The 13,126-nt window shown below is 36.1% G+C and overlaps 1 protein-coding gene across 1 annotated transcript in view; it reads left to right on the top strand.

Moving 5' to 3' along the window:
• Positions 1–1,851: 1,851 nt before the first annotated feature.
• LOC148832756 (dynein regulatory complex subunit 11) overlaps positions 1,852–13,126 on the top strand; it is a 48,075-nt gene continuing 36,800 nt past the window's right edge. The window contains exons 1-2 of the mRNA XM_088918142.1: positions 1,852–1,991; positions 11,213–11,540. Of these exons, the coding sequence (XP_088774268.1) occupies positions 1,852–1,991; positions 11,213–11,540 (468 nt within the window). The remainder of the gene's footprint in view (positions 1,992–11,212; positions 11,541–13,126) is intronic.

The following is a 13,126-nucleotide window of genomic DNA, read 5'->3' as shown; positions in this document are numbered from 1 at the left end:
CAGATCGTATACATTTATTTCAATCTGAACCTAAATCACACTTAAAGCTTAGTTTCCAGTTATGAACCAAATATTTAGTTGTAGCACTTCAATTTGCCTTGGTCTTATTTTCAATGTAATGTGAGCCCATCATTTAAAACTATCCAATTTGCTGTTGGCAGGTGGGTTGTTTTTTTATTTACAGTAAGTGTCAAGTGTTGAAGTGGTTTGGTTCAGCAAATGAGTAAGTAATTAAGATCTCAGGCTGAGAGAAATTAAGAGGCCCATCTGGTCCTTGAGAATCAGCAGTAAAACTATTGTTATGCAGTTTTCATTGTGATGAATGTATTTTTTACTCAAGTGAGAATTTAATTATTGAAATACCAAAAATTTCTTCTAATTTTTGAGGAATGCACTGAAACTTTTCAAATAAAAATAATTTAGGCAAATCTATGAATACATGTATATTTTATGTAATTGTTCTGTTGGTATAAGCATTTTCCTACATAAATACATATTATAAATATTCTCCCTTGATGAAATCAGAAAAAAATAGTTTTGCCTGCCAATTCAAATAAGACCTGTATCCACAGGAAATAATTGCATTTTACAGGTATTTGAAGCTCAAATGTACTGATTTAATGCTGCCAGTTTTTGGAAAACATTCATAAATACTAGATAATATACTACATAATACAACATTCTATTTTTCAATTTTATTTTGAAAAAAATGACTACTCTTGGTACTTGTTTGTAGCTACTATGTATATTTTCAAAACACTGTACCCATATTCACTGCAGTAAAACTTTTCAAATAAAAACTTAATGAAAGCTGATGTGCTGCTAAAAACATTAAGGAGGACAAGGAAGAGTTGCAATTTATTTATCATGCTAGACATTCATGATGGTAATTCTGTCAAACCTACACTGTGCCACCCTGGCACAGTGGTTAGCATTGGTGCATTGCAGCACTGGGCCCTGGGTTCAATTTCCAGGGTTCTATCTATGTATAGTTTGGTATGGTCTCTCTGTATTTGCATATGTTAGATCTGGGTACTCTGGTTTCCTCCACAGTCCTAAAACATACTGGCAGGCTAGTTGGCTTCTGTGAAAAATTGGCCCTGGTATGAGTGTGTGTGTGTTTGTCTGTGTGTGACCTGCAATGTACAGGTGTCCCATTCTTAATGGATCCCACCTTATGCCCATTGCTTGCACAGTTAAACACCAGTGTCTCTTGTGACCCTGTACTGGATACGTTGTTTAGAAAATGCATGGATGTTCTATGATGCCTAATTAGACAAGAATAAACACATCAAATTTCAATTCAGATGAGATATTAAATCAAGTGGGTTGTAAATGAACCCATGGCACTGAACAGAGGGTTGTGATGTAGTAGAGAAGCTACCATCTTGGCTCACAACCCAGCCTCAGAAGATTGACTCATTTTTGAGCCAAGTCTGCCTGTTAAATGGAATAACCTACAGAATGAGACAGAGCAGGTTTAAATGAATAATTGACACTCGAACAAAGTGAAATTCCACATAAGAGAAAGGAGCTATTGGGAATGGCTGTAGGTGGAATTTGCTACTCCTCTGGGTTAGTTAGGAAGCTTATAAGACCTCTTATAAGACTCAGCAAGCTAGGGAGACTTGAGAAAGGCTGTACTGAGGGGCATCACAGGTTCTGTACAGGCGGGCTGTATGGTACTTCAATTGTCAAGCCCAGTGGAGATGAAATGCTCTACCAAGGAACAATGTTGGGCAGCTGAACCAGGGCTGACTAGATTAGTATCTGGAGAAGTGGGACATTCCTTGGCAAGAAAGCGTCATATCTTCATGGCATAAACTGCATCATGAGGACTAAAATCAACAGATGGGTGGCCTCAGAGTGAAAGAGACAGAAAGTGGCAAACTAGCTGCTGCTGCTGTGTCAGGCACACAAGTGTTGGCAGTACAGAAGCATCCATCCCCAACCAAACAGAATCAGCCAGGAAAAGATCTGGTGAAAGTGAAGTGAGTTGAAGTGATTATTGAAGTGCAGATTGAGAATTGGGCGACATGAAGAATACTCCAGTGCCTGGTGATTATTGAAAACAGAGAGTGAAGCGTTAGTGAGAACATCTGTCAGTGTTGTGAATAGAGCCCATAGAAAAGTAGTTAAGAATGAAGAGGACAATGCAGTGTACCTGTACCGAAAACCCATACCAAAGTGACAGAAAAAAATAAAAATGTTAAAAACAGAAAAACTGAAGATGCTTTAACCATCACCAATTCATCTGTGAAGCATGGCCTGAAATGGATTGCATGACTGCCTCTGGAGCTGGCACACTAGGCTTTGTAATAATGTACAATAATTAAGGATGGCTGCAGCAGAATCAATTCTGAGGTTTACAGAATATGTTTCTCATTCAACATTAAGTAGGCAGCATGATAATGACCAAAAAATATAGCTAATGCAACTCCGAGTTTACCAAGAAAATAAAATTATAAATCTCAGTCTGGACAATCTCCAAGTCCAATTTAAGTCCAATTGAGCATGCATTTAACATGTTAAAGACAAAAAATGTACACTAAAAGAATAGACAACAACTCAAAGTGACTGCAGCAACACATATGAAAATGATTATATTAAAGAATATGGTGATCTCATTAATTTGCGGCTGTCATGCAACTACTGTATGACCTGAAATGGCCATATAACCAAAAACACTGACATTATGCTCAGAAATTTCCTTAAAAGTAATGTGGGCCTATAGTTGTGGTCAGTTGTAGTCACTTGGTTGAAGTAATTCAAATAATTAAGGTCTTCTAATCTAATCTTATCTAAAAACTGATCAAGTCTAATTTTGAGTTCTTTATTCTCAGTCACTGCTCTGGCGCAACAGTAGTTAGAGTCAAACTTGTGAAGATAAATATTTATTAAAAAAAGCAACTGCATGATAATGACCCACAACTAACATAAAGTTGAATAACTACTAAATAAAAATATACAAAAACAAAAACATGCATACCAGTTATACTAGAAATAAAAGTTAATTTCAGAGGCCTGTTTTACAGACCAAGAAGTCCAGAATACTAGTTCTGTAAACAGAAATCCTTCTAAGCTTGACAGGCCAACAAGAAAAATAAGACCTGTATTTAAAAAAAAGAATACAACCCAGCACTAAATCTCCCTTTCTACAATATGAAAATGAAAGATGACACCAGTTTAGAGGAAGAGTGGCGATTATATTTCCCCCCAACTCTGTATCTCCTGTTTCTCTCTCTATTCCCCACTCTTGCCTGTTTGCCTCATTTTCTGTCATTTCATGCTGTACTTCTGATTGCTGAATGTTTATCTGTTATTATTATTAACCAGAGCAATCCACCAGAAAACCCCTTTGATCACCTGTGTTATCCTGCCTGTAAACTCACCTAGAGCTAAGCAAACCTCTTACATGAAATTAACATTATTAACACATATAGAAATGAGAGAAAGTGCAAACCACATATAATATATACTATTGTATTCATACAGATATAATATAAAATTATATATACATTTTTGCATTTGATAATCAGTATTGGGGCACATTTGGGTAGGCTAATAGCTTTAAATGTACTGAACAGTTTACTTTTAAACAAAAAGTAAATTCACAAAAGGCTTTACAGTAAAAAAAAGTAGTTATCATGGGAGATTTAGGTTTTTCTTACATAGATTGGGATCACTGTGGCCATCAGTAAAAAAAATTAAATTAATGAATGGGTCTTTATTTCACAAATTTGCAGCAAATAAAAGTTACTTTTAGCTCCACATGATTTTTGTTTAATTGAGATACTCTATTTCAGATCTGTTTACTGTTTATGAACTATTTTAGTGAAGTATGTTCATAATAAAGTATGCATTGGTTTCCTGAACCAGCCGAGTCCGGGACCTGGAGCGCCTGGTTCCATTCCCCCTTTTTCCTCCCGACCCCTTGTCGGATCCCGCTCCGGTTTTTAACTTTGTCATGTCTGTCTACAACCCCTCGCCGGATTCCGCCCTGGCTTTTAACTTTGTTTTGTTCATTTTGGATTGATCCCCCGGCTCTGGACATTTGCCTCACCACAGATTTCCCTTTGGACTCCCTTTTGGACTGTTCGCCCTGGACCACGCCCCCCTGTTCGTCTACCAGCCCTGTTCCTCGTCTCTTACCTGTGTGTGTTCACTCCCTTCCAGATTGTTTCATCTGCGTAGGGTCCTGAATGACGCTTCGAAACACATATTCACAATTTCACAAATATCTATATACAAAGGTTTCTTAAGGTGACAGGAAGTACGGTACACTTAAGATTAAATCAGTATTAAGATTCTGGGATCATGGTTGGGGGTGATTCTCAAAAGCAAAATGCCTGGAGAACAAACTAACACCTTACAATGTGTTGGTATAGCCGTCTCAGAGGTTACAAGGCTAAAAGACCAGCTTAACAGGTTGTACCAGAGTGTCCCCATTCCACTTCATTACAAGGCACTTCTTCTCAGTGTTACTGTGCCCTGTACCCAGAAGCAGAAGCTTCCTGCTGTGACAGACCACTGGAGGTACTTTCCAATGACTCAATCAGGGTCATGCCAATCTGCTTAAATCTGATAGGAGCAAGAGTGGAGCCAAAGGTGTGAACCTCCTCTTTTACCTCTACCTCAACTGGACAGTTGGCTACCATTTCTCCTTATCTGTTTTGATCTCAAGCCCTTAGAACCAGGCCATGATTTGCTGTAACGTTTTATCTCAGGCAAGAGAAATTGAAAGACTTCCTGATTACACAAGACCTGCAGCCCTTAGAGACAAAGCTATGCTCCAGGGCATTTTAATCACAAATATGGAGATCCACCCTATAACGTAAGACATTTTTCAAATGGAATTGAGGGTATTCTGAGATTGTCCACTTTTTGCTCATTGATTACCACTACCCTCATGTACTGAACATGAGAATGTTGTCTCTAAAGTGATCTAGGGCTAAATCTGAGCCCAGCTCAAAGGAGGTTGTACCTCCTTGTGATCACCGTGGTAAATTGCTGACATCCAGTCATAGACAATTATTCAACATCCCTGACTGTACAGTGCCGAGAAAAAGTTTGGAATTTTACTAAGGATTTTCATATATTCTTAAACAAAGTTTTATTTTACTTTACGGTTACTTTACGGAGAGATATGACTTTATATTAAAACACAGACATTAAAAAACACCTGACCCTACACCCGAAGGAGGCTCCACAGTCAAAACATTGTATTTCTTTTCTTCTCTTTTTCAGTATGGAAATAATCTTTACTTGTTCCTTTGCAGACATTTAAAAAAAATTACAAAGAGAATATAATTTGGCTCATCTACCTAGTTTGTTTGCTAATAGCTATGCTTCCTTTTTTCTAGATTTAAAAGTACTTTCCTTTTCATTGGGTTTGTGCTTTATTGTTGATTCTGAAGAAGTCGGTTATCAAATATTCATTCAATTTATTAAATAACTGATTGAGGACATCGATTCTTGAAGCACGTGTAACTGTATTGCTCAAAACTAAAGAGTTTCAGTCTTTTTAGTCTATCAGAGTATGACATTCCTTAAAGACACATTCTAAGAAGGTATTTGATAACACTTCTCTGGAGTGATTCCAACAGTATACGTTTTGTAATGCTGACTATAAATAGTTTTTTCTAGCTGGGATTTTTTATGTTATCTATCATAAATAAATTGTATTTATGAGCATATTTTGGAGAAACTCAAAAGTGGTGTAACTCATGTAATACATGGGAAACTAAATAAAACTACTTGGTTCAGCAGTCCCTTTTATAGATGTCTGCTCCATTAGCAATTTTCCCATCAATGGGTATTATGGGTATCTTGAGTGACTGTTAGAAAAGGATTAACAGTCTATGAATAACATCTTTTGCTTACTTAATTACAATTGGTAATACAACATCAGACCCTGGGGATTTGATTAGCTTAAGTACTTCTAATACCCGTAAACCTTCTGCCTCATCTATGCTAATATGCCTTAATATAGAGCTTTATTTTTGCTCAGCCTGAGGCATATTGTCAGTAACGTCCTTGGTCAAAACCTATGTCAAATATTCATTTAATATGTTTGCCATTTCCCTTTCATTCTTTGAAGGTTTCTCTGAAACACTTAATCTTTTAAAGTTCTTTTTATTTTTGAATCCTGAAAAATCTTTCTTGTGGCCTTAACATCCCTTTTATACTGTATGTGTGTTTTTAATATAATGAAAACCCCATTAATTTACTGGATGTTGTTTTTTTCATGTTTTTTTCAAGTGTTTTCTTATTTTTCTTATATTTTAACTGATTTAATAAACAATTTGGACCACTACTGTGTGGCCATTCATTTATTTGCTCAGGGGAAAAAAAAATTAACTCTTGCCATCTCTTCTCTACTGATTCTATATTCATGCTATCCCACTATATTTTTCTTAAAAACAAATTACAGACACAATTTCATTTGATATTTTCTGTTTAAATATTTTTATTTTATATTTGTTCTGTTTTTCTTAGTCTGTCTTGATTGTTTGAAAAGATTAGATCAGTGAAAACATTGCTTCTTGTAGTTGCACTGACAAACTAAGTGATAAACCAGAAATTAGGCATGTTAAAAAGTAAATTGTGGGACAAAAAAACACCATCTAAAGGAACAAGCAGAAATTAATTCTACAATAAAAAATGTGAAAAAATAAAGTCAGCTCTGTATGTATACAGTTTTTTAAATAAGGAACAAAATTATGAAATTTGAGTTTTGAGTTTAAGTTGCAATTAAAAGATAAGTTTGTTGTGGTTCAAAAACAAGATATGTTGAACTATGCTACTTGTAGAACTGTTCCTTATGTGTTGTTCATATTCCCAGATATACAAAATTGTGTTTACAAAGAAAGGATAAACTTGCTTTTCATCGAAGCCTTAAAAGAACAGTAATTATTGTGTCAGCAGACAGCCTTAGATGTTTCATTAACATATCTCTGCAACAGTGGCATTAGATGCAACAATGTGATTTTTTTCTTCACTCAACTATCACTCATATTTTCATATTTCTTTCACTCATTTTCAGAAGCACTGCTTTCTTATTGTAGCTGAAGCTGTGCCTGTTGAAGCATATTTTTTAGCTTGCACGGGAGTACAGGGGGTCAGATACTGTATCTTACAGTTCCTTGTACATTTGTCATACAGTATTTCCAAATGCCAAGAGTTTTAAACATGGATCAACCAGAGGACAAGGACTAAGTAGGCCTATTCCGTGTCCACCTGAGCACACCTCCTTTGTGTGTTTCCTTGTAGTTCTCTGTCAAAACCTCAGCTGCTGCAGGGTGGTTTGCAATTGCATTACTGTGACAAGATATATTGAAGCTTCGCAGTCAGTGGAATTATTTTTGAAATTGAAAGATGTTGCTAGGTGAAATAACCCAAGATGCCAACTAGTAATGTTACATTCAGCTGAGGTCAAGGGAAAGATATATGTATTTAAAGTGTGAAGTGCTTTTTTTTATCCACAAGACTGTGAAACATTTTATATGTGTTGTTCTGTTTAGTGTTTACCTCTTAAAAATAGTTTTTGTTGAGGTTTATTGAGTTGCACTACAGTATGTCATCTGACAGCTTTTCTTTATTAATATAACTATTTTTTACTTTATTTTGGGAACTAAAGTCAATGAAACGAGTTGAGTACAGCACAGGTGGAAGCATGGTCAAAGCCAAGCAAAGGTCAAGTCAAAAAGACAAAAACAATAATCAATGTCGGGAGCAAGCAAGGGTCAAAACCAAAGGGCCCAACCAAACACAATGGCACAGAGCAAGTGCTTAAGCTGAAGCAAGCTTCAAAACTGAGCAATGATCGAGGAGAGAAACCAGTTTAAATGGCAGGCTAGATAAATAAGAAACAGGTGTGGATGATAATCACTGACCAGATGCCAGACATGATCATAAGAAATTAACATAATTTGCAATAGTTAAAATTTTTAAGAGAAGCATGTGCATGGCTACAATTAATCAATAGAATTTAATATAAAATAAGCTGTATATCTGACAGTCAGAGGCAATACCCTCTGTCCCTTGTAGGAAAATGAAGTAGTCCATTGTAACCAAGATTAAGAAAATGTGTTTCAAGGTTTCCTAATTATCCCACCCTGACTTTTCCTCAACTTATCCCACTGAATATTTCAGAGGGAATGTGGGACACTATATCTGTGGAAGTTTAGGCCCCATCAGGTTAGTTTGTTTTCATTTAATGTAGGTGTCATGGATGGTGATCCCTAAATGCAGGAACTGCTTTTAAACTTTTAGCTTTTGTACTGTACATGATTACACCATCTAGCAATTATAATAGTGCCAAGGATTCCTTTTTCTACCTGTAACATGTTCTTTTTATCTCCCATAATCATCACTGCACCCACGGACCAGGAAGATAGTCTTCCTAATATTCCATTTTATTAGCCTATTTATCTACCCAACACACAAAAAGTAACTTCATAACACAACAATTTCTGTAACTGCCCACCTGACACACAACACCTGAGACAAAATAACCAATAAAGGGACAAACTTTCACAAACCTGCACAAAAACCCCATCGACCCCAGTTCCCAAAACCCACTGGACCCAAAGTAGCAGCTCAGTATCTCCATCCTATAAAACTATCTGCAAATGGTGACCTGAAGTGCCTCCTTCCTCCACAGCAAAGAAACTCTGTGGTTTTAAGCTTCTCAATCCGGGCCATTCTGAACAATGTGGTCCCTTATACAATGTGTCCCTCCCTCCTACCCTATTTTCCTCTACTGTCTCTGTAGAATTCACATCCGCTCCTGGATGCTGTGGTGAACTCTGTGTTTCCTCCACTATCTTCTGTCTCTGTGTGCTCTGTGATTCCTGATGATTGGGGTTTTCGAAGCCCCCCTAACTCGTTTCTGGGGGTGGTAGTGACCATTTGATGTCCTGGGTGTGGGCAGAGCTAGCTGTTTGGGGTTCATTGATCAACTGGTTATATGAGGAAGGCCAGGTCCCTGTTATAGAGCCCGGCTCTCAGTCTGAGGCCCAGTTAGATGTGTCTCACAATCAAATCTGTCACCTCTGAACTGTGTGGTAAACAAGTGTCTGTGCGAAAAGAACCTTTGATCAAAGAGAGGCTGAAGAACAAGGAAAGACAAATGCGCCATCTTATGGATACATATTTTACATGCTGCCACGTGTCTACATTTTAAGTTGAGATATATGAGAAGAATATTTGTATTTACATGCTATATCCTCCCAAACCCATCAAAGACCTTTCTTTTGTGTCACATTTTTTTCACCATTACAAATACATGGGGCAATTGTATTATATGCTGCACATTGGTGGTGGAGGGGAGTCTCTATTATCTGTAAAGCGCTTTGAGTGGAGTGACCAGAAACGCGCTATTTAAATGTAGGCAATTATTATTATGTGAAATTCTGTTCGTTGACATCGATTATTTAAATCACGTTTCCTTATTTAAAGCCGCTCATTTGTGCTTCCAATTTAGCTGTAGATTTTTTTTCAGCAATTTTCGTGTTAAGTGCGCGTTATACAGTAGCAACGTATTTCGTAGCGAAATACTATACTACAGGGTTATATACCCGGACATCTCCCATTAACTCCAATTCGCATCACGAATCCTAACAAGATAGCGAGTTAATTTATTTAACATTACAAATCTGACTAATCCAGTTATCTTCTAGAATTCAAAGTGAACGACAAAAATCCATTGCTTCCTAAATGTTGCAAGACTGGGTTGAAATAAATTTAAATAGGAAAATTACGTATTGTGGAAATATGCTCATTTTAAATTAAAACATTCGGTTCATCATACGGCAGCTATAAATTCTAATTATCGTTTCATGTGACTTGTACGATTCGATCTGTTTTCTTCTAACCTGCTTGAGTTTATTTGTGTGTGTGTGGTGAGGGGGTTACCTGTGCCTTAAAACCTGATTATGAATTTGGGGCAGGCGCTGCTGGGCATCTTAAAAGTAGACGGAAGGGCCTCGTTTCCATGGAGTTAAGTAAACATAAACAGAACAGGGCAGAAGCAGCACGTGTATCGAGTTTGGAAAGAAACTGAAGTTTTATTGACTTAGCAAAAGACCTTTCATGTTTGATAAGATTAGATAACAGCGCTGTTATTAAAGGACATTTTGTCGGCGACAGAAAAACGAGGATAATTTATCTACTCAGTCGCCGTCATGTCTCACAGGTTTGTACGGGCGCCTAGATGTAACCTGGAATAGCCATACAAGTGAACAGCCAATAATTCATGCACATGTTTGTATTAACTTGGGTATTAATACAAACCCGAATTGTTGTCCTTATGACATAATACTTTTAATTTCCTTTTTCATCCGTTCCCTCACACTGTTACATTTAATTGCCAGGTTTGGGAAACAAAGCAGCCTTTATGTTGGCTATACATTAAATAATTTATAGTATGATATGCATGCAGAGGAGGTTGAAATACAGTGTACGAAATGAAAGTTTCAAAAAGAGAAACTGTAATATTAAAGATCAAACGATTAATAGAGTTTTGGATTAAAAATACTTTTTTTATCGCTATTATTATTTTGTTTGTTCTCTTAAGAATTGTCATAAACATACATTAACAAATGACGCTTTAATCGTGTAACGCTTTATTAAACGTTTTATTAAATCACTTTTAAAAATAGTTTTTGAATGGCTACAAACAACATGCTCAATATATTCTAAGATTCATGTATTCTCTTTCCAAACCATAAATATTTGACTAAATCTTACTTTTTATCTGTTATTTCACCTTCATGCATGATGGTCTACTTGGCTGAAAACTGGACCTCATCTTGCTACAGTATATTACACGTGGTCCCTGTTTTTTTTACTCTTGGCATATTAACACATTGCTGTTACATTCACTTCATATACGTTAGTCAACTGTCTAGAACTATACAAGCTACCATATATTTAGTGTTCTTATGATGTGTGTACTGTGGTTATGTGAAATGTTGTATTATCATCTATATCTATATATATATATTTTATAATATGTCTAATATATGTGTACAGAAATGTCTAATATATATTCTATACATATTAGGTTTCAATTCAAATTCTTGGGAAATGGAAAATGAACCTGGAAATTGCACATGTCATTGATTTTACAGTATTATCTGTTTCTGTGCTACATGCCTTCATATGTTAAATACGATTAATTCTATTAGATTGTTGTCTTTTCTTCCAGAACCTACAATAAACTTTGGGCAGATGCCCATGTAGAGCTGTCCAGCCTGCTAACTCAGGAGCTGCCTGCACAGCCTCAAGGCCCCGAGAAGGACAGAGTGGTTTTTTTCCAGCGTGTGGCCACTCTCTACGTTCGGTATATCCAGATCTTCCGGTCACTGGAGGTGGCATATGACCAGGTGGTGCATCCCCAGAAGAGGCGTGTAATTCGGGCAGTGCTGGACGGAGTGATGGGTCGCGTGCTGGAGCTCAAAAACGAGATGGTGGAGAAGGAGTATTCTGAGTATCACTACATGGATGACATCATCCAGGACCTGAAACTGACGCCGGTGAGCTGGTTCACTGTCACTTCATGTGTGTGCTCACAGGCAGGAAGAGGAAGGCGACACCAACCCAGGCTTAATTGATTAAAAAATACAAAGTACAGAACAATTATATTTGCTCTTATTAAACTAGGAAAGCCATGTGTACCTTCACGTCATTTTCAATATTGTTGAAAAAGAATTTAAAATAAAAATACTGCATATACAGTAGGCCTATAATGTATATCAAATAGGAATAGCAAAAGCTTTACAACCAACATTTTTACAAAATTCTGTGTAAAAGCCTACAGTAAAATGCAAGTGCATGGTTAAGCTGCCAAAGTCATCGTATTGAACCATGTGTTTGTCTACACATTGTGGGCCTTTAAAATTATTTAAAATGCTGAATTTTAGGGTAGGCATAGAGATGGTTCATCATGGAGCAATGCTAAAGTAAAGCTACAGGGGCAGTGTTTCTTGAAAACAATTTGAGTAGTGTGGTTTTGGGCTATTTTCTTATTTTTTGTGTTTCACTACTATGCATAGTGTAGTAGTGAGTTTGCACTGACTATCTTGTAGAAGTTGTAATTTTATTTAAAATTTAAAACAGGTTTAGACTCCCACTACATCTCACTAAAATTTGATTTTTGTACTTAGTGATCTCACTGGTAATTTGATTTATATTTATTTTTTCTTGCTTTTAATTAGGATTCAAACTCCTTACTCCATATAGATGGCAAAAGAATATGAATTAATGTATAAAAAGATACAAAATCTGGTCCAGTTTCATATAATTTATAAAAGATGCTGATATTAAGTAAAGCATTTGTGTAAACTGTTTTTAAAGGCTGCACTAATAGGGGGATCCAAAGCATCTGAAATGAAGAAAACAAAAATATTCAGAATAAAGCTGCCTTAGGCATTGTGTTTGTATCCATTCAAGGACTAATTTTTAAAGCTGTTTTCACAGATTATTAACAATAATGTGAATATCAAAAGTACTTTCACAGCATTTGTATATTTATTTTCATACATTTAATATCTTAAACAAAGGTGTAACATTTTAAAATTATTTTAAAGTACACTAATCTTAATTGCTCCAAGTGTCCTTTCTATTTAGTAGCAGTGTTTTGGATTTTCCACAAGATGGCATCAGTGATAAACTAATCTGTTTAATAGATCATTTGGACTGAAGAAATATCTTCTGTATTCAGAAGTATTCTTTTCATTTAAATCACGTAAAAATTGAACATTTTTGAGAAATAGTTTCTCATTTGAAGTTTGAGTTTACACTTTGCAAGAGGCATTGCAAGCGACAAGAACTGGAAATTGAATAGAAACTAGTAATGTCATATGTGAAATATAAATAATAGCACACCACCATTACAATATTTTTACACAGAGCTAGGCTGGTAAAGATGTATTACTGTTATATACTCTGTTGTGTGGAAGTGTTATTAGACACAGTCTAGAGCTACATGGATAACTTATACCTATGTGTATATTGCATGTACTTCAGCAATTTACTCATGGAATCCACTAGTGTTTTGCACAATTCTTATGCTTTGACTGTTATTAATACAATTTAAATTGGATGAAAAGGAACTAAGCTG

The sequence above is a fragment of the Atractosteus spatula genome, chromosome 6 (genome assembly GCF_055471065.1).
Source record: "Atractosteus spatula isolate fAtrSpa1 chromosome 6, fAtrSpa1.hap1, whole genome shotgun sequence".
NCBI lineage: Eukaryota > Metazoa > Chordata > Actinopteri > Semionotiformes > Lepisosteidae > Atractosteus > Atractosteus spatula.
This window is presented reverse-complemented; position numbering and strand designations above follow the sequence as displayed.